At 41.4% G+C, this 22,679-nt stretch overlaps 1 protein-coding gene across 1 annotated transcript; it reads left to right on the forward strand.

Moving 5' to 3' along the window:
* Positions 1–9,526: 9,526 nt before the first annotated feature.
* LOC135547691 (nuclear factor erythroid 2-related factor 2-like) lies at positions 9,527–20,232 on the forward strand. The gene is made up of 5 exons (XM_064976926.1): positions 9,527–9,702; positions 16,688–16,963; positions 17,342–17,434; positions 17,826–18,008; positions 18,598–20,232. Exons 1-5 carry the CDS (start codon positions 9,661–9,663, stop codon positions 19,846–19,848), a joined length of 1,845 nt encoding a protein of 614 aa, XP_064832998.1. The 5' UTR covers positions 9,527–9,660; the 3' UTR covers positions 19,849–20,232.
* Positions 20,233–22,679: the final 2,447 nt, after the last annotated feature.

Here is a 22,679-nt window from a genome sequence, read left to right on the forward strand (position 1 = left end):
CCATTTTGCCAGAACGTTGGAAGTATGCTTGGGGTCATTCTCCATTTGGAAGACCCATTTGTGACCAAGCTTTAACTTCCTGACTGATGTCTTGAGATGTTGCTTCAATATATCCACATAATTGTCCTGCCTCATGATGCCATCTATTTTATGAAGGGCACCAGTCCATCCTGCAGTAAAGCATCCCCACAACATGATGCTGCCACCCCCGTGCTTCACAGTTGGGATGGTGTTCTTCGGCTTGCAAGCCACCCCCGTTTTCCTCCAAACATAACGATGGTTATTATGGCCAAACTATTCTATTTTTGTTTCAGCAGACCAGAGGACATTTCTCCAAAAAGTACAATATTTGTCCCCATGTGCAGTTGCAAACCGTAGTCTGGCTTTTTAATGGTGGTTTTGGAGCAGTGGCTTCTTCCTTGCTGAACGGCCTTTCAGGTTATGTCGATATAGAACTCGTTTTACTATGGATATAGATCCTTTGTACCTGTTTCCTCCAGCATCTTCACAAGGTTCTTTGCTGTTGTTCTGGGATTGATTTGCACTTTTTGCACCAAAGTACATTCATCTCTAGTAGACAGAACACCTCTCCTTCCTGAGAGGTATGATAACTGCCTGGTCCCATGGTGTTTGCTTGCGTACTATTGTTTGTACAGATGAACTTGGTACCTTCAGCCATTTGGAAATTGCTCCCAAGGATGAACCAGACTTGTGGAGGTCTACAATTTTTATTTGAGGTCTTGGCTGATTTCTTTTGATTTTCCCATGATGTCAAGCAAAGAGGCACTGAGTTTGAAGGTAGGGCTTGAAATACATCCACAGGTACACCTTCAATTGACTCAAAGGATGTCAATTATCAGAAGCTTCTAAAGCCATGACATAATTTTCTGGAATTGTCCAAGCTGTTTAAAGGCACAGTCAACTTAGTATATGTAAACTTCTGACCCACTGGAATTGTGATACAGTGAATTATAAGTGAAATAATCTGTCTGTAAACAATTGTTGGAAAAATGACTTGTGTCATGCACAACGTAGATGTCATAAACGACTTGCCAAAACTATAGTTTGTTAACAAGAAATTAGTGGAGTGATTGAAAAATGAGTTTTAATGAATCCAACCTAATTGTGTGTAAACTTCTGACATCAACTGTATATATATGTTTATGTACAGTGCCTTGCGAAAGTATTCGGCCCCCTTGAACTTTGCGACCTTTTGCCACATTTCAGGCTTCAAACATAAAGATATACAACTGTATTTTTGTGTGAAGAATCAACAATAAGTGGGACACAATCATGAAGTGGAACGACATTTATTGGATATTTCAAACGTTTTTTAACAAATCAAAAACTGAAAAATTGGGCGTGCAAAATTATTCAGCCCCCTTAAGTTAATACTTTGTAGCGCCACCTTTTGCTGTGATTACAGCTGTAAGTCGCTTGGGGTATGTCTCTATCAGTTTTGCACATCGAGAGACTGAATTTTTTCCCATTCCTCCTTGCAAAACAGCTCGAGCTCAGTGAGGTTGGATGGAGAGCATTTGTGAACAGCAGTTTTCAGTTCTTTCCACAGATTCTCGATTGGATTCAGGTCTGGACTTTGACTTGGCCATTCTAACACCTGGATATGTTTATTTTTGAACTAATTCCATTGTAGATTTTGCTTTATGTTTTGGATCATTGTCTTGTTGGAAGACAAATCTCCGTCCCAGTCTCAGGTCTTTTGCAGACTCCATCAGGTTTTCTTCCAGAATGGTCCTGTATTTGGCTCCATCCATCTTCCCATCAATTTTAACCATCTTCCCTGTCCCTGCTGAAGAAAAGCAGGCCCAAACCATGATGCTGCCACCACCATGTGATTGGCAGACGGACGTGGTATATCAGACCGTATGACAAAACAGTTATTTTTTTACTGCTCTAATTACGTTGGTAAACAGTTTATAATAGCAATAAGGCACCTCGGGTTTGTGATACATGGCCAGTATACCACGGCCAATGGCTGTATCCAGGCAGTCCGCGTTGCGTCATGTGTAAGAACAACCCTTAGCTGTGGTATATTGGCCATATAACACACCTCCTCGGACCTTAATGCTTATTAAATACTTCATCATCTAACCAGAAGAGGTCGCTATGTATTATAACAAGTTTCATGAGTTTCCACCCCATCTCTCTACCAGTAAGCTGTGAGCCTGCTGGAAACAACTAGAGTACTATTGAAAACATTCACAGTGATCAATATTCTGAACGAGTGTGCCTTCATAGATTAAATTTAAATTCTTATTATCTTCATTGCAATCCCATTGTAGCATATATTGTGCCTTCAGAAAGTATTCATACCCCTTGACTTATTACACATTTTGTTGTGTTACAGCCTGCATTCAAAATTGATCACATTTTATTTTTTTCTCTCACCAATCTACACACAATAAGCCATAATGATAAAGTGAAACATGTTTTTTGGATATTTTTGGAAAATGTTTTAAATTTAAATATAGACATGTCATTTACATAAGTATTCACACCCCTGAGTCAATACATGTTAGAATCACATTTGGCAGTGATTACAGCTGTGAGCCTTTCTGGGTAAGTCTCTAAGAGCTTTGCACACCTTGATTGTACAATATTTACACATTATTATTTTTAAATTGTTCAACCTCTTGTCAAATTGGTTGTTGAGCATTGCTAGACAGCCATTTTCCAGTCTTGCCATAGATCTTTAGGCGGATTTAAGTCGAAACTGTAACTAGGCCACCCAGGAACATTTAATGTCCTCTTGTTAAGCAACTCCAGTGTAGATTTGGCCTTGTGTTTTAGGTTATTGTCCTGCTGAAAGGTGAATTTGTCTCCCAGTGTCTGTCGGAAAGCAGACTGAACCAGGTTTCCTCTAGGATTTTGCGTGTGCTTAGCTCTATTCCATTTCTTTTTATCCTGAAAAACTCCCTAGTCCTTGCCGATGACAAGCATACCCATAAACTGCAGCCAACACCATGCTTAAAAACATGAAGAGTGGTACTCAGTAATGTGTTGTGTTGGATTTGCCCCAAACATAACGCTTTGTATTAAATCAAATCAAACTTTATTAGTCACATGCGCCGAATACAACAAGTGTAGACTTTACTGTGAAATGCTTACTTACAAGCCCTTAACCAAAAAGAGTTAAGAAACCAAAATCAACTAAAGTAAAAAATAAATTTTAAAAAGTAACACGATAAAATAACAGTATTGAGACTATATACAGGGGGTACCGGTACTGAGTCAATGTGGAGGCTATATACAGGGGGTACCGGTACTGAGTCAATGTGGAGGCTATATACAGGGGGTACCGGTACAGAGTCAATGTGGAGGCTATATAAAGGGTGTTACGGTACTGAGTCGATGTGGAGGCTATATACAGGGTGTTACGATACTGAGTCGATGTGCGGGGGTACAGGTTATTCAGGACATAAAGCTAGAATCCTGACAAGAACCCCAAAAATGTATCATATTGCTCCAGTGCTAGCCTCCCTACACTGGCTTCCTGTTAAGACAAGGGCTGATTTCAAGGTTTTACTGCTAACCTACAAAGCATTACATGGGCTTGCTCCTACCTATCTTTCTGATTTGGTCCTGCCATACATACCTACGCGTATGCTACGGTCACAAGACGCAGGCCTCCTAATTGTCTCTAGAATTTCTAAGCAAACATCTGAAGGCAGGGCTTTCTCCTATAGAGCTCCATTTTTATGGAATGGTCTGCCAACTCATGTCAGAGACGCAAACTCAGTCTCAACCTTTAAGTCTTTACTGAAGACTCATCTCTTCAGTGGGTCATATGATTGAGTGTAGTCTGGCCCAGGAGTGTGAAGGTGAACGGAAAGGCTCTGGAGCAACGAACCGCCCTTGCTGTCTCTGCCTGGCCGGTTCCCCTCTTTCCACTGGAAGAGTCACCAGCTTACTGGTGCTCTTCCATGCCGTCCCTAGGAGGGGTGCGTCACTTGAGTGGGTTGAGTCACTAACGTGGTCTTCCTGTCTGGGTGGTCTTCCTGTCTGAGCCCTAGGACCATGGCTCAGGACTACCTGGCATGATGACTCCTTGCTGTCCCCAGTCCACCTGGCCGTGCTGCTGCTCCAGTTTCAACTGTTCTGCCTGCGGCTATGGAACCCTGACCTGTTCACCGGACGTGCTATCTGTCCCAGACCTGCTGTTTTCCACTCTCTGGAGACAGCAGGAGCGGTAGAGATACTCTGAATGATCGGCTATGAAAAGCCAAATGACATTTACTCCTGAGGTGCTGACCTGTTGCAACCTCGACAACCCCTGTGATTATTATTATTTGACCCTGCTGGTCATCTATTAACATTTGAACATCTTGGCCATGTTCTGTTATAATCTCCACCCAGCACAGCCAGAAGAGGACAGAAGAGTCCACCCCTCATAGTCTGGTTCCTCTCTAGGTTTCTTCCTAGGTTTTGGCCTTTCTAGGGAGTTTTTCCTAGCCACTGTGCTTCTACACCTGCATTGCTTGCTGTTTGGGGTTTTAGGCTGGGTTTCTGTACAGCACTTTGAGATACAGTGTGGCAAAAAAAGTATTTAGTCAGCCACCAATTGTGCAAGTTCTCCCACTTAAAAAGATGAGAGAGGCCTGTAATTTTCATCATAGGTACACTTCAACTATGACAGACAAAATGAGGGAAAGAAATCCAGAAAATCACATTGTAGGATTTTTAATTTATTTATTTGCTAATTATGGTGGAAAATAAGTATTTGGTCAATAACAAAAGTTTATCTCAATACTTTGTTATATACCCTTTGTTGGCAATGACAGAGGTCAAACATTTTCTGTAAGTCTTCACAAGGTTTTCACACACTGTTGCTGGTATTTTGGCCCATTCCTCCATGCAGATCTCCTCTAGAGCAGTGATGTTTTGGGGCTGTTGCTGGGCAACACGGACTTTCAACTCCCTCCAAAGATTTTCTATGGGGTTGAGATCTGGAGACTGGCTAGGCCACTCCAGGACCTTGAAAAGCTTCTTACGAAGCCACTCCTTTGTTGCCCGGGCGGTGTGTTTGGGATCATTGTCATGCTGAAAGACACAGCCACGTTTCATCTTCAATGCCCTTGCTGATGGAAGGAGGTTTTCACTCAAAATCTCACGATACATGGCCCCATTCATTCTCTCCTTTACACGGATCAGTCGTCCTGGTCCCTTTGCAGAAAAACAGCCCCAAAGCATGATGTTTCCACCCCCATGCTTCACAGTAGGTATGTGTTCTTTGGATGCAACTCAGCATTCTTTGTCCTCCAAACACGACGAGTTGAGTTTTTACCAAAAAGTTCTATTTTGGTTTCATCTGACCATATGACATTCTCCCAATCTTCTTCTGGATCATCCAAATGCTCTCTAGCAAACTTCAGACGGGCCTGGACATGTACTGGCTTAAGCAGGGGGACACGTCTGGCACTGCAAGATTTGAGTCCCTGGCGGCGTAGTGTGTTACTGGTGGTAGGCTTTGTTACTTTGGTCCCTGCTCTCTGCAGGTCATCCACTAGGTCCCCCCGTGTGGTTCTGGGATTTTTGCTCACCGTTCTTGTGATCATTTTGACCCCACGGGGTGAGATCTTGCGTGGAGCCCCAGATCGAGGGAGATTACCAGTGGTCTTGTATGTCTTCCATTTCCTAATAATTGCTCTCCCAGTTGATTTCTTCAAACCAAGCTGCTTACCTATTGCAGATTCCGTCTTCCCAGCCTGGTGCAGGTCTGCAATTTTGTTTCTGGTGTCCTTTGACAGCTCTTTGGTCTTGGCCATAGTGGAGTTTGGAGTGTGACTGTTTGAGGTTGTGGACAGGTGTCTTTTATACTGATAACAAGTTCAAACAGGTGCCATTAATACAGGTAACGAGTGGAGGACAGAGGAGCTTCTTAAAGAAGAAGTTACAGGTCTGTTAGAGCCAGAAATCTTGCTTGTTTGTAGGTGACCAAATACTTATTTTCCACCGTAATTTGCAAATAGATTCATTAAAAATCCTACAATGTGATTTTCTGGATTTTATTTCTCATTTTGTCTGTCATAGTTGAAGTGTACATATGATGAAAACTACAGGCCTCTCTCATCTTTTTAAGTGGGAGAACTGGCACAATTGGTGGCTGACTAAATACTTTTTTTGCCCCACTGTATCAGCTGGTGTAAGAAGGGCTTTATAAATACATTTGATTTAATGAGGTAGTCACCTGGAATATGTTTCAATTAACAGGTGTGCCTTGTTAAGTTAATTTGTGGAATTTCTTTCCTTAATGCGTTTGAGCCAATCAGTTGTGTTGTGACGTTAGGGGAGGTATACAGAAGATGGCCCTATTTGGTAAAAGACCAAGATCATATTATGGCAAGAACAGCTCAAATAAGCAAAGAGAAACAACAGTCCATCATTACTTTAAGTCATGGAGTTCAGTCATTGCGGAAAATGTCAAGAACTTTGAAAGTTTCTTCACGTGCAGTCTCAAAAACCATTAGGCGCTATGATGAAACTGGCTCTCATGAGGACCGCCACAGGAATGGAAGACCCAGAGTTACCTCTGCTGCAGAGGATAAGTTCATTAGAGTTACCAGCCTCAGAAATTGCAGCCCCAAATAAATGCTTCACATACAGTGCCTTGAGAAAGTATTCAGCCCCCTTGAACTTTGCGACCTTTTGCCACATTTCAGGCTTCAAACATAAAGATATAAAACTGTATTTTTTGTGAAGAATCAACAACAAGTGGGACACAATCATGAAGTGGAACGACATTTATTGGATATTTCAAACTTTTTAACAAATCAAAAACTGAAAAATTGGGCGTGCAAAATGATTCAGCCCCCTTAAGTTAATACTTTGTAGCGCCACCTTTTGCTGCGATTACAGCTGTAAGTCGCTTGGGGTATGTCTCTATCAGTTTTGCACATCGAGAGACTGAAATTTTTTCCCATTCCTCCTTGCAAAACAGCTCGAGCTCAGTGAGGTTGGATGGAGAGCATTTGTGAACAGCAGTTTTCAGTTCTTTCCACAGATTCTCGATTGGATTCAGGTCTGGACTTTGACTTGGCCATTCTAACACCTGGATATGTTTATTTTTGAACCATCCCATTGTAGATTTTGCTTTATATTTTGGATCATTGTCTTGTTGGAAGACAAATCTCCGTCCCAGTCTCAGGTCTTTTGCAGACTCCATCAGGTTTTCTTCCAGAATGGTCCTGTATTTGGCTCCATCCATCTTCCCATCAATTGTAACCATCTTCCCTGTCCCTGCTGAAGAAAAGCAGGCCCAAACCATGATGCTGCCACCACCATGTTTGACAGTGGGGTTGGTGTGTTCAGTTGTGTTGCATTTACGACAAACATAACGTTTTGCATTGTTGCCAAAAAGTTCAATTTTGGTTTCATCTGACCAGAGCACCTTCTTCCACATGTTTGGTGTGTCTCCCAGGTGGCTTGTGGCAAACTTTAAACAACACTTTTTATGGATATCTTTAAGAAATGGCTTTCTTCTTGCCACTCTTCCATAAAGGCCAGATTTGTGCAATATACGACTGATGGTTGTCCTATGGACAGAGTCTCCCACCTCAGCTGTAGATCTCTGCAGTTCATCCAGAGTGATCATGGGCCTCTTGGCTGCATCTCTGATCAGTCTTCTCCTTGTTTGAGCTGAAAGTTTAGAGGGACGGCCAGGTCTTGGTAGATTTGCAGTGGACTGATACTCCTTCCATTTCAATATTATCGCTTGCACAGTGCACCTTGGGATGTTTAAAGCTTGGGAAATTTTTTTGTATCCAAATCGGCTTTAAACTTCTTCACAACAGTATCTCGGACCTGCCTGGTGTGTTCCTTGTTCTTCATGATGCTCTCTGCGCTTTTAACGGACCTCTGAGACTATCACAGTGCAGGTTCATTTATACGGAGACTTGATTACACACAGGTGGATTGTATTTATCATCATTAGTCATTTAGGTCAACATTGGATCATTCAGAGATCCTCACTGAACTTCTGGAGAGAGTTTGCTGCACTGAAAGTAAAGGGGCTAAATAATTTTGCACGCCCAATTTTTCAGTTTTTGATTTGTTAAAAAAGTTTGAAATATCCAATAAATGTCGTTCCACTTCATGATTGTGTCCCACTTGTTGTTGATTCTTCACAAAAAATACAGTTTTATATCTTTATGTTTGAAGCCTGAAATGTGGCAAAAGGTCGCAAAGTTCAAGGGGGCCGAATACTTTCGCAAGGCACTGTAGTTCAAGTAACAGACACATCTCAACATCAACTGTTCAGACGAGACTGTGTGAATCAGGTCTTCATGGTCGAATTGCTGCAAAGAAACCACTACTAAAGGACACCAATAATAAGAAGAGACTCGCTTGGGCCAAGAAACACGAGCAGTGGACATTAGACCGGTGGGAATTTGTCCTTTGGTCTGGAGTCCAAATTGGAGATTTTTGGTTCCAACTGCCGTGTCTTTGTGAGACGCAGTGTTGGTGAACGGATGATCTCCGCATGTGTGGTTCCCGCTGTAAAGCTTGGACATTAGACCTGTGGAAATTTGAAATTTTTCATTTTGCGCCTTCTTCACCACACTGTCTCTGTGGGTGGACCGTTTCAGTTTGTCAGTGACGTGTATGCCGAGGAACTTGTGACTTGTTAAGCACATTTTTACTCCTGAACTTATTTAGGCTTGCCATAAGAAAAGGATTGAATACTTATTGACCTAATCCATTTAAGCTTTACATTTTGTATTAATTTGTAAAAAATGTAATAACATTTATTTTAATTTGTTTTATTTCACCTTTATTTAACCAGGTGGGCTAGTTGAGAACAAGTTCTCATTTACAACTTCGACCTGGCCAAGATAAAGCATAGCAGTGTGGACAGACAACCCACAGTTACACATGGAGTAAACAATTAACAAGTATTGTGTGTAGGCCAGTGACACAATCTCAATTTAAATCCATTAATTTCAGGCTGTAACAACAACAGAATGTGGAAAAACTCAAGGATTGTGATTGAATACTTTCTGAGGACATTGTAAACCTACTGTACATAAATACACTTCATCTTCACAGCATTCTGCATGAGATGACTGGGGTAGTTTTGTCTGTCAGGATGGTACATGTGACTTAAATTGTTAAACATTGGGCCTCCCGACAATTGTTGTAATAGTTGTTGTAATAACATTATAATAACTAATTGTTATGTTAGTTAAAAAGTCAACAAAGATGCTATTCTAATTGGCTAATTGGGCTAAAAGGCCTATTCTAGAAACATGAATCCATGAGGGCAGAGATTATGTAAATGTTACTGGAATAAACTTGTATTTCTTAAAGGTTACATAACAAATTCCTCTTTCATAAACCTGTAGCAAATGTTGCATTGGCTGTCCAGTGCACAGACACACACTGGTCTTATAGCCCAATAGGATATTGAGGGGGACGATCCCAGCGTTGCTCTCCCAGAGCCATTGACTGGTTGCTGCAACTTGTGGGCAGGGCCATCAGACTGCTAGGATTTTTCCGTACATTTTCATACGATTAGAAGCAACATTTCCTTCATAGCCAAAACGTCGCTGCGCCGGACTCCTTGCTTTCTGATAGTCAACCATTTTATATTGTTTGTTTTAATATATTGGACTTTGCTTTACGAAGGGACAACTCTCTATTATGATGGAAATTGAGATGCCTAAAATTCATCCTAGTCAACAGGTAAATCATCTTTTGTTATTTTATATATATATATATATATATATATATATATGCTATTATGTGAAACTATAGCTCAAGGTTGACCTATAGCATATTAACGCAATGTTTGACAATATCCTCATTGTTGAAAAACTATATTTTATTGGATATTTCAAACTATTTAAATAAAATTAGGCCTAATTAAAACTGTTCATATGTTACCTGATTAATAAACTGTCATGTTCAACTCGATGTGCGTTTCCCATACTACTCCTTATATTATTTCATAAGATATTGTTTCGTAAGTTAATGAAATTAAACGACTGCATCGTAAATATGTTTTCTTATAGGCTATCATAATCATATTTGTGAACTTCTCGTGTTGTAGTTTTGACATTTGTAAATACAATAGACTACTACTGCATGTAGCTCTACAATTTGTCTCTGCGCTGGTAGTCGACAGACGCGTTCATAGAAAATTCTGCAAAGTCATGGATGGAAGTCTGGCCGGTTCATCAACTCAATTCCGTGTGGGCGAAAAAATAACGGTAAAACATCCGTTTAATTTCGATGTCCATGTGTAATGATGCAATTACTGTCAAGTAAAACATATGTCAAGGTGACGATGACGACACTTATCCCCAGACAGTCGTTTTTCTTTTCGTTTCAGTGCGCTTGTTTTTTGGCCGTCGGAATCCCCCCATGCGCCACTAGAGCCCCATTGCGTTTTTCCCGTAAAGATGGCATCTATTGGCCTACCAGTAACCCAACGAAACCGGAGTTAAATAAACCGAGCATAGACGGTAGAGAAAGCGAGACATCTCATGGTCACATTTGATCTGGTTGGGGCCAGTAAGTACCTCAGAGCCAGCTGTTATTGGACAGTTTCCCCATTGAAATATATATGTATATTATCTGTTGTAAGTGGACGTTCCCTCTCTCGCGTGAGCCATGTAAGAGATTTGATTTGATGTAAGAGATTATGGAGATTATCATGCTCACGTGAGAGTGGGAACGCCCACTTACAAAGATAGGTAAACTTGACCATTTTTTCAATGGTAAACAGCCTCAGTAAGACATCTTTATTCATCCACCATCTTTGGGCCTACTTCGCTCCATACAACTAACTGATTGCACAATCTCAGGCTGCCCATCCTGGAATTTAGTTTATTTTCTTTTCCATGATGTAGGCTACACAGGTCCTCTGTAGAGTTCAATTGATTGTGTCAAATTGAGAAATATATGTTGGCTTAAGCCTTAGGCTTGTTATAATAACCCAAAACTGGTTGTAGTTATGTAGCTGACCTTCAAATAAAATTTGATCAAATCACATTTTATTTGTGACATGCGCCGAATGTAATAGATGTAGACCTTACAGTGAAATGCTTACTTACAAACCCTGAACCAACAATGCAGTTTTAAGAAAAAAATTAAGTGTTAAATAAAAAATAGATAATTTATAAAATAAAAGTAACAAATAATTAAGGAGCAGCAGTAAAATATCAATAGCAAGGCTATATACAGGGAGTTCCGGTACAGAGTCAATGTGTGAGGGGCACCGGTTAGTCGAGGTAATTGAGGTAATATGTACATGTAGGTAGAGTTAAAGTGTCTATGCATAGATAATAAACAGAGAGTAGCAGCAGAGTAAAAGAGGACCCATGCTGTAGAACATTTTTGGGATCTGAGGACCCATGCCAAGTCTTTTCAGTCTCCTGAGGTGGAATAGGCTTTGTCGTGCCCTCATCACGACTGTCTTAGTGTGTTTGGACCATGATAGTTTGTTGGTGATGTGGACTCCAAGGAACTTGGAAACTCTCTACCTGCTCCACTACAGCCCCGTCGATGAGAATGGGGGCGTGCTCGGTTCTCCCTTTCCAGTAGTCCACTATCATCTACTTTGTCTTGACCACGTTGAGGGATAGGTTGTTATCCTGGCACCACACGGCCAGGTCCCTGACCTCCTCCCTATAGGCTGTCTCATCATTGTCGGTGATCATGCCTACCACTGTTGAGTCATCTGCAAAGTTAATGATGGTGTTGGAGTCGTGCCTAACCATGCAGTCATGAGTGAACAGAGGAGGGGACTGAGTACGCACCCATGAGAGGCCCCCGTGTTGAGGATCAGCGTGGCAGATGTGTTGTTACCTACCCTTACCACCTGGGGGCTACAGACATGAGTGCTATGGGTCAATAGTCATTTAGGCAGGTTACCTTAGTGTTCTTGAGCACAGGGACTATGGTGGTCTGCTTGAAACATGTTGGTATTACAGACTCAGTCAGGGACAGGTTGAAAATGTCAGTGAAGACATTTGCTAGACCCTGCGGCCTTGTGAATGTTGACGTGTTTAAAGGTCTTACTCACATCGGCTACGGAGAGCGTTATCACCCAGTCGCCCGGAACAGCTGATGCTCTCATGCATGCTTCAGTGTTACTTGCCTCGAAGTGAGCATAGAAGTAATTTAGTTAATCTGGTAGGCTCGTGTCACTGGACAGCTCACAGCTGTGCTTCCCTTTGTAGTCTGTAATAGATTGCAAGCCCTGCCACATCCGACGAGCGTCAGAGCCGGTGTAGTACGATTCAATCTTAGTCCTGTTTTGATGCTTTGCCTGTTTGATGGTTCGTCAGAGGTCATAGCAGGATTTATTATATGTTTCCGAGTTAGTCTCGCTTCTTTCAGTGTGGGGACAACGTCATTTATGCACTTATTGATGAAGCCAGTGACTGATGTGGTGTACTCCTCACTGCCATTTGAAGAAGACCTGTAGCTTAGCATCTGCTTAATCTGACCACTTTTTTATTGACCGAGTCACTGGTGCTTCCTGCTTTAATTTTTGCTTGTAAGCAGGAATCAGGAGAATACAATTATGGTCAGATTTGCCAAATGGAGGGCGAGGGAGAGCTTCGTACGAGTCTCTGTGTGTGGAGTAAAAGTGGTCTAGAGTTTTTTTCCCCTCTGGTTGCACATTTTACATGCTGGTAGAAATGAGGTCAAACTGATTTAAGTTTCCCTGCATTAAATTCCCCGGCCACTAGGAGCGCCGCCTCTGAATGAGCGTCTTCCTGTTTGCTTATTGCCGTATACAGTTCATTGAGCGGTCTTAGTGCCAGCATCGGTTTGTGGTGGTAAATAGACAGCTACAAAGAATATTGATGAAAACTCTTGGTAAATAGTGTGGTCTACAGCTTGTCTTGAGATACTCTACCTCAGGCCCGCCTTATCTCAGCTCACTGGTCACCATAGCAACACCCATCTGTAGCACGCTTTCCAGCAGGTATATTTCACTGGTTATCCCCATCCCCATCCCCACACTTCCTTTGGCCGCCTTTCCTTCCAGTTCTCTGCTGCCAATGACTGGAACGAATTGCAAAAATCACTGAAGCTGGAGTCTTATATCTCCCTCTCTAACTTTAAGCATCAGCTGTCAGAGCAGCTTTCCGATCATTGTACCTGTACACAGCCAATCTGTAAATAGCATACCCAACTACCTCATCCCCATATTATTACTTACCCTCTTGCTCTTTTGCACCCCAGTATCTCTACTTGCACATCATCATCTGCATATTCATCACTCCAGTGTTAAAACTAAATTGTAATTATTTATTTATTGCCTTACCTCCCTACTCTTCTACATTTGCACACACTGTACATAGATGTTTCTATTGTGTGATTGACTGTACACTTGTTTATGTGTAACTGTGTTGTTTTTGTCGCACTGCTTTGCTTAATCTTGGCCAGGTCACAGTTGTAAATGAGAACTTGTTTCTCAACTGGCCTACCTGGTTAAATAAAGGTGAAATGTAAAAAATAATAATAATAATGTGAAAAAAGACACAATAGCACAATTGGTTGAGGGATAATACTACTATGCCATCTTGCTACCTTGGTTTTATCAATTGAATAACAGGTTTCCCCCTAGATTAAGACTAAACCTGAGTTTAGTCATGTTTAGGAGGTGAGTCTACTTAGTTGTTTTCACCAGATGCGTTTATTTTGTGAGAAAAAAAAAATAGTCATCAGACTCATTTCAGGGGCGGTATGCAACAAGGTATCATGAAACAACACAAAGGAACATTTTGGGGCAGTTTCCTGGATACAGATTAAGCCTAGTCCTGGATTTAAAAGCAAACACGAAAATGCTTTTTTGGTCAAGGCTTAAAATGTGTGTCCAGGAAACCTTACTTTATCTCACAGCTCTGTTGTGTTACTGGCGCTTAGAATTCCTGTGGTTGGCTTGTTTTTTAAAAGTGCTGTTTCTTCACCCAATACATTTGTTTTTTAGTCTGTTGTTTGAGTTGCTGCACATTCTTAGAGGGAAGTCCAAATGCAACGACTCAAAGTCTGTCTGTTTTTAAACAAAGAGATTATTTTTGAAAAATTATGTTTTTATTTACACTAAATTTGCAGAATCGACCAGGAAATGAAAGCATATATTTTTTACAAGCCCAGTTCCTTATTTGTAGTCCAGACCTCCTCTGAGTTACAGATAATGGTAGCTAACATGGTATCTTAGTGCATTTATACTATTCATCAAGATCAGCGAACTAACCAGTATGTTTCACAAGTATTTTGTAGTTAAATACTTCACTCCACCAATATAGTTTTTAACAAAATAGTTACTGAGTTACAACTTGAAGTCATTCAGCTGTTCATCCAAATAGTTATGTCATCCTCTTTTTGAGGCAGTCCATGAAAGGGGCCTCGAAAGGGAGGATTAAGTCATTTGTGAATGTACACAGATCACTCATCTCTGCATGAATGTAGTGTGGTTTTGAAGTTTCAGTGACAGCATGAAAAGAGACTCTGGGAAAATCATATATACCTGTATCTTTTTTCCTCAAAAGGGATTCTACAATAACATCTTTTATGACTCTATAATCCATCCTGTATGAGAAAAGAGTCCCGTGTATATAGAAACTTTGAACATAGGTCACTTCAAATACTATTGTTTACTCACTGTGTATGTATATACTGTATTCACAACATTTAAAAAATATATATATATATTTATTTAATTAGGCATAGCCCATTCTAATATACCTACTATTGTACATACCATTTTATTTTCCAAATTTATATACTGTTTAAAAACACCACATATTTATCTTCGGCATTCTGACACTGCTCACTCTAATATATCTATATTGGATTGTTAATTGTACTCATTCTGACATTTTCTTGATTTCTTGTTTAGATTTAAAGATTATCTGTACCGTATTTGCTAGACATTCTACTGCACTGTTGGAGCTAATAAATCGGTGTTCGCGACCAATATAAGATTTGAAAATAATAAGGCTTTTTATGCCTATTTTTCAAGATTTCTTTACTCTTCTAGACTGTAAGTGATATTTGTGGGTGGTTGTGTGGGCCATTCTTCATCCTCTCCAGAGCCATAATGTATCGCCTATGGTTTTGTGTACTCACTACCCATACCGTGTGACTTTAAAGGCTTTCGTGGTCATGGATTAAAGCTGGGTTTGACGTGACATATGAGAGAGAGAGAGAGAGACCCTGGCCTTAGTGTTTTCGTTATTATTTTGGTTAGGCCAGGGTGTGACATGGGGATTTATGTGTTTTGTCTGGGGTTGTTTGTAGTAGTGGGATTGTGGTTAGAGTGGTACTCTAGGTAAGTCTATGGTTGCCTCGAGTGGTTCTCAATCAGAGGCAGGTGTTTATCATTGTCTCTGATTGGGAACCATATTTAGGCAGCCATATTCTTTAGGTCTCTTGTGGGTGATTGTTCCTGTCTTTGTGGCACCAGATAGGACTATACAAAACTAACCACGTTGCATTTTGGTCCGCCTCGCTTTCACCAGAAGAAAACCGTTACAGAATGTTTGTTATAACTATTTCTGAACTTAAAGATAATAAGTCATGTGAATTATATAATTATACGTTGTTTTTTTGGGGGGGGATTTTTTTGTGGCCATGTTTGACACTTGATTTGGTCCACAAAGTTACAACTCAATTACTTCTGCTCATTCTATTTACAAGAGTTATCTTATGTCGAAATCTACGCCAAGCTCCGAAATCCTTCCCACACCACATCCTCTTTGCACTCCCTTCCACTTTGTTAGTCGTCTGATCTGTCTCTCTTTACATATACACCAGAGAGGACATAGTAAGAACTTTGTCTGAACATATTTGTACAAAACCTTCCTTGCTAGATCTCAAGCTGATATGGTTCTTAAAATACAGTTCTATGGTGCAGTGTGGTTTACCAAATAAAAAGTAGAAAACATTTGTAAAGTAAATAATTACGCACATGTGCAGAAGGTTCGGTTTTCTAGCTATCTGTAAAAGTCATCCAATGTTTTCGGCAACGCAGCCACTCTGTAAAACTCACGTTTTTACTCCCTAAAACTCAGTTTTAATTTTAAGCTGTATCAATGAACTTTTCTCCTCAGTGATCAATGATTTCATTCATTTTTTGAGCTAGTGATATTACATTTGACCTGCTGTCCTTTGATTTATTTGGTTGAGACTAATCAAGAGAGTCACCAGCTGAGAGGCACATCTCCTCTGTGGGTGAATAAAAAAAAATATATATTTCATTTTTATTTAACGTGCCAGGTCAGTTAAGAACAAAGTCTTATTTACAATGATGGCCTGCCCCTGACCAAACCAGGACGATGCTGGGCCCATTGGACGCCGACCTATGGGACTCCCAATCACGGCCGGTTGTGATACAGCTTGGAATCAAACCAAGGTCTGTAGTGACGCCTCTAACACTGAGATGCAGTGCCTTAGACCGCTGCGCCACTCGGGAGCCGTTGGGGAAATGGAGAAGTGCATCTATTATTCATACTGCTTCTTGCTAGTACTGCTGTCGTCAGACACCCGGAGGGACGGGGCGTGGCACTGGAGAGAGAGAGACAGTAGCTGTACTCCTTCACAGCAGGGAAACGTTTCCTTGTTCCTCCTCACCAATCTCTTTTTTTCATCTGGTCACAGTCTGTGTGGTGCTTTGTGAGTTCCGGTCTAACTTGTTGTCTGTTGGCAGGACATAGATCTGATCGACATCCTGTGGAGGCAGGACATAGATCTGGGTGCGGGGCGCGAGGTGTTTGACTACTGCCAGCGTCAGAAGGAGCACGAGCTGCAGCAGCAGAGGGAGCAGGAGGAGGACAAGAGGCTGCAGCAGCAGAGGGAGCAGGAGAAGGCCCTGCTTGCTCAGCTACAGCTGGATGAGGAGACGGGGGAGTTTGTGCCCCGCCTTGCGACCAGCGGACAGCCACTGCAGACGGCTACCTCTGCCGCACCCACTCAAGTCATACAGGTACCGTACACACAGACACACACAGCTGTCAGTCATGTCAGTGGCTGGCCACTCCCCTCCCTGGGGGGGGGGGGGTGCAGCTGCTCTGTAGCTAGGTAACAACCTCATCCAGTGTAATTAGGGAAACACAGGTGGCTTTGTAGTTTTGCATTCGTGGATTTGGCTGTTTAGAAACTGCTCTGTGGAGAGCTTTGTCGAAGGTAGCGCTATGCTCTCTGCGAAGAACTTTGTCCAAGGTAGCGCAATGCTCTCTGCTCAAATTCTTGCCTATACTTTGGCAAATCGGCCATTTTCAAACACAATGTTGAAATGGATGCGGTGTTAGAATAGACAGGAATTTAGATGAAAACCTGAAGTGCTTTGAATCTTTGCTTTCAGGATGTCAGCTTCACTGTAGATGGGGATGCCATGTCATTTGATGAATGTATGCAACTGCTGGCAGAGACATTTCCTTTGGTAGAGGCAACTGAGGTAAGAATACAGGCTTTCTCTATTATCTTAACAATATGCTTACAACAATTTCTAATTAAGCAATAAGGACAGAAGGGGTGTGGTTTATGGCCAATATACCACGGCTAAGGGCTGTTCTTAGCCACAACGCAACGCAGAGTGCCTGGACACAGATCTTAACCGTGGTATATTGGCCATATACCACAAACCTCAGAGGTGCCTTATTGCCATTATAAACTGGTTACCAAAGTAATTATATATTTCTTGTCATACCTGTGGTATACAGTCTGATATACCATGGCTGTCAGCCAATCAGCATTCAGGGCTCAAACCACACAGTTTCTAATGAACAATACATAATGTTGTATGTGCCTGTCTTTTACAGTGTTTCTGTCCCTTGTTTGTGTTGTAGACTCCCTCTTCCTGTCTAGATGCCGCCGTAGCTCTAGCACCCAACAGCAGTCACATCACGATGAAATCTGATCCGCCCGCTTTGACCCAGCTGCCCCTACTCCCAGCCCCACTGCCCTCACAAAGGACCACCCCAGATTTGGAGCAGGCCTGGATGGAACTTTTGTCCCTCCCTGAGCTGCAGGTACAATACGAATATTCTACCGCCTCTATGGTGTCACAAGCACTCAAAGGAATGCACGGATGGCAGCAGTCACGTATGCATGAGAGGACATATACTCACCTTTTGTTTTGTGTGTTTGAATGGGACACAGCGGAAGAAGATACTGCTCAGCTAATGCCACTGTGATCAGGTTCCCACATAGCACTGTTGACTCCGAGCAGTGGGAGGGAAAGCCTAAAATGGTGGGAAGCTGCTTGTGTCCTTAAGTAGAACATAAAATAGCTTCTAAGCAGTTAGTGAAGGTAGTAGCATGGAAACCAGAAAGAAAACACTTTACTTACAGTACAAAATACAATGCCTCATTTCATGGAAAAAAAAAAACGTTAGTCAATTTAGGAATCCCACTTTATTTGCAATATTGAACCTGTGCAAAGTTTCAGCTACTTATTGGGAATAAAAAGGTTTGAAACCAAGGTTTAATAAATGTTTAGTAAAAACTGAACAACAGCTCATCCATATGATGGTTCTCTACTGCATGTTACATCTTGATGTCTAATACACTGCATGGGTTACTGGATCTGTTTTGATGCTTCCTAATCTTGTTTTCTAGCAATGTCTGAATATGCAAATGGAGGACACACGGGAGCAGACCGGAGGATATCTGCCCACTAACACCACCCCTGAGGTGCAGGATCCAAACTACAGCTTCTACCCATTGCCCAACCTGGAAGAAGTGGCGTCAAACACAGCAGATGTCTGCCCACCTGAATTCATCAACACCTTTGAGGAGAGCTTTCCCAACATCGCTCCACTGGACCATCTCAATCAGATGACCCTGAAGGCTCCAGATCTCAATACTCATTTCAGTGCAGACACTTTCTGTGACATATTTTACCCAGACGTTGTCAACACAAAAGTGACCAGTGTCACCTTGCCTTGTGGCCAAGGAAATGGAGGTAACTCATTGGCAGAAATACCAAACAAGCCTACTTTTACACCAATGGAATTACAGGACCTTTCTCCTGGAGATACATTTGACAAAGACAACAAACCTGAGATAATGACAGAATGTCCAGATTCTGATTCAGGTGTTTCTGTGGAGGCAAGCTCATACTCTAGCTCTCCTGAGAAATCCATGTATGGGGACCGCTCCTTTGGTGGCTACAGCGATTCAGACATGGATGAGATGGACAGTAACCCTGGGAGTGCACTGTCTGACTACTCCGAGATGTTCTCACTGTCTTTCCAACCAGATGGCCTGCAGACACCTCTTTCTGTGTTACCTCAGCAGCGGGACAAAGAGCCCAAACATGGCAAGACTGAGCCAGATGACGAGACTGGCCACAGTGAATCGCCCTTCACCAAAGACAAGAAGAGGAGGCGCTCTGAGAAGCGTCTCTCGAGAGACGAGCAGCGAGCCAAGGCCCTCCAGATCCCCTTCACCGTGGACATGATCATCGACCTGCCTGTGGATGACTTCAACGAGATGATGTCCAAGCACCAGCTCAACGAGGCCCAGCTGGCGCTGGTCAGAGACATCCGCCGGCGGGGCAAGAACAAGGTGGCTGCCCAGAACTGCCGCAAGCGCAAGATGGAGAACATCACGGAGCTGGAATATGACCTGGACTCGCTGAAGGAGGAGAAGGAGCGACTGCAGACTGAGAAGACCAAGAATGACAGCAGCCTGCGGAAGATGAAGCAGCAGCTCAACACCTTGTACCTGGAGGTGTTCCGTCTGCTGAGGGACGAGGAGGGGAAGCCCTATTCTCCGTTGGAGTACTCCCTCCAGCAGACCACCGATGGCACAGTCTTCCTCGTCCCCCGCATTAAAAAGACACTTATCAACAAAAAGGACAGCTAGCACTTCTCTGTTTTACTACATGGTAGAGCATTAGTAATAATAATACTATGCAAATAATAACTTTGTAGTTGCTTGGCTTTAAGCGTTAGTAAAACAGCAGAACTGTTATATAGTTTTTGCCTACTCTTCTTGAATCTTTAATTATATTTGAGTTATTTTGTACTGGTCTCTATTTTTCCCCTGATATTGTTTGTAAATACATGATTTGCTTTTGAGATATGAAAATGTGTATTGTATATATCATGTTTTTAGTATGCTAATTATATTGTTGCAATCACTGTTACTTCAAAGTCTGTTTTTATAAACTTTATGCTGATTTGCAGCTCCATTTCCTTTGTATGTCGTTACTATACTTTTTAATGAAATAAACAGTTAATTTAGTCAGTTGGTCTCTTGCTTACTATTCAAATTAGGCCGATTCAGAAATGTACGTCTTTCCTACTGACTTCTCAGTAGTTGGTATTCAGACTAACAGACTTTTAGTGCATTTATGTAAAGAGATCCCTTTTAATTAGAATTTTCTCAATAGACTCACTAGAATATATGGAGAGAACAGGTTCAGAATATTGGAGATCGATTAAACAAAGCCATGTAAATACACACATTCGCCTACTTTACAGCGCCAATTGGTAGATTTTAAAAATACTCTGACCTTGTATATTATTTAAAGTTAGGAAAGTATTTATGAATAATACAAAAAACAGGTTGAGAGCTTTTACGCACTAAATATGTGATTTATCCTGAAAGTTACCATATTAAATTGTTCAAACCATTAATTATTGTAAGGTGAGAAAAGTGTAGAATATGGGTTGAACAGTAGGTTACACTAATGCTCTATCATTAATAATCCCCCCATAATCCCCCTTTAAATGATTTAGATGCACTATTGTAAAGTGGCTGTTCCACTGGATGTCAGAAGGTGAATTCACCAATTTGTAAGTCGCTCTGGATAAGTGCGTCTGCTAAATGATTTAAATGTAAATGTAATCAAGAAACTGTGATGACAATGGTCCAGTCATCGTGAATCTTGTGCCAGGCTGCAGGTTTAAAAGGCCAGGTATGGTTCAATCCATTAATTAAGATTGAAGTAGGCTACATGTCCGAAATTACTGCACAACTTCTAATACGAATCACTATCGCTAGCTATACTCAGGAACAACCACACGAACATGACAGATGAAAGGAAGGTAGACTAACGACGTGTTGGAATGATGCAAAATGTAAGCAAACGAACACTGGAGTGACAGTTATAAATGTATGTGGGTATAACTGATGGTGGCTAATATTTAAAGCAATAAATATTGTGAAAAGTCCGGGTATATAATTAAAACAGAAATCATGAATCAACTCTAGATTTGGCGCTCTACCATGATTTGCGTACGGCTACAGAAGCATACAGCTTGGGTCTCTAAATTTCATCCCTTGATGTTAAAAGGACATACAATGTAAATTCTACATAATGGCACAGCATTTCATAAACGTCACTGTGGGAAAGTTGATATGCTTCAGTTTGCTGTCATTTGTTTTCAGCGAGCATAACGTAAAACACATGTTATATTTACAATCCCCTTATGCAAACGGATACTCATGTACCCAGCTCTTATCAATAGCTCTTATACATTTGTAAATTCCAAGCAAGGAGAATGGTGTAGATGCTCTTCCAGTTGGAACCGACAGGTTGCTCGACTTTATTCACCTTTACTGTGGCGGAATTAAGTCACGGTCAGAATACCGTGGCTCTGTAGACACACCTCTGCCACAACTTCCATTTCTAAATATCTCCACCCCGGAAAGAATAGCTGGTTGAGACATGCGTTACGTCATGCCCAAGTTCAAGGTCAGAACAGGCATAAAAAAAGTGCATTAAAAGGGAAGTATGGAATATTATGACCGGAATCCTTTAATTCTATAAATTCTTGTGTGTAAGCCAAAACACTGAGGACATGGTTCCACCGGAATTTATTCAGTTATGCAACAGTGTACTCCATTGTTCAGCTACACTTCAAAAAGGTCAGCTGGACACACTTCGGGAAAAGCGCAGCAGTCACTGCACTTTCCTGGCTACCCAAGGCTCCTTGATCCGGCCACTGTCTTCTGTAGCGAATGACAGAGCAGCGGAAGAATAAATGAGTAGTCCGCTAGCACTGCGCATTGTATCTGCAGTTCCAGGCCTTTTCACAAACATTACATTTGAACGCCAAACCTTCTCCACCCTCTATTCAGAGGCGAACAAAACAACTATAAACTATTCATACATCAAATAAATCAGTCGTTCCTTTGAGAGATGTCTTTATTTAATAAACACATTTATTTAATAGACATGTATAAGTATTAATTTCTTCTAACTATAATAAATTGTCTAACCAGGGGTTGAAAAATCACCATCCTTAATTTAGCTACTTTTTATTATTACTATTAAAAGCTATACATTAAAATTGAATAAAAACTACACATAAAAATTTCAAGGACATCTATAGGGGTGTAAATTTGAGTGAATTGAAGCAGGTTCTCTGCAGACCTCCAGAGATCAGTGAGCTGTGCAAGGAACTCATGAGATCCTTCAAAATGATCTTAAATAAACTGAGTGAATGGTACGCTTTGACTCTTGAAAGGGATTAGACTCAATAGCATTTGTTCTACCTTATGAGTGTTAGTGTCTTACATAGCCTTACTGTATACTTTGAGAAATACTTAAGTCTTACCCATCCAGAAATCTCCATGTATTCCTGTCATTAGAGATTTTCAGCCTTTAATAGTCGTAATGCTTCTTTCCCGATCTGTAAATCAAGCAAAGTGGTTACTCTTACCTACTCCATCTTTATGTTACCACT

This window comes from Oncorhynchus masou, chromosome 10 (genome assembly GCF_036934945.1).
Source record: "Oncorhynchus masou masou isolate Uvic2021 chromosome 10, UVic_Omas_1.1, whole genome shotgun sequence".
In the NCBI taxonomy this organism is placed as follows: Eukaryota; Metazoa; Chordata; class Actinopteri; order Salmoniformes; family Salmonidae; genus Oncorhynchus; species Oncorhynchus masou.

Bases quoted from the DNA above. Each gene is read 5' to 3' on its own strand.
- LOC135547691 (XM_064976926.1), top strand. From the start codon at position 9,661: ATGATGGAAATTGAGATGCCTAAAATTCATCCTAGTCAACAG. The intron at 17,435-17,825 runs GTAAGAATACAG...TTTGTGTTGTAG, and splicing joins CTTTGGTAGAGGCAACTGAG to ACTCCCTCTTCCTGTCTAGA. The intron at 18,009-18,597 runs GTACAATACGAA...CTTGTTTTCTAG, and splicing joins TGTCCCTCCCTGAGCTGCAG to CAATGTCTGAATATGCAAAT.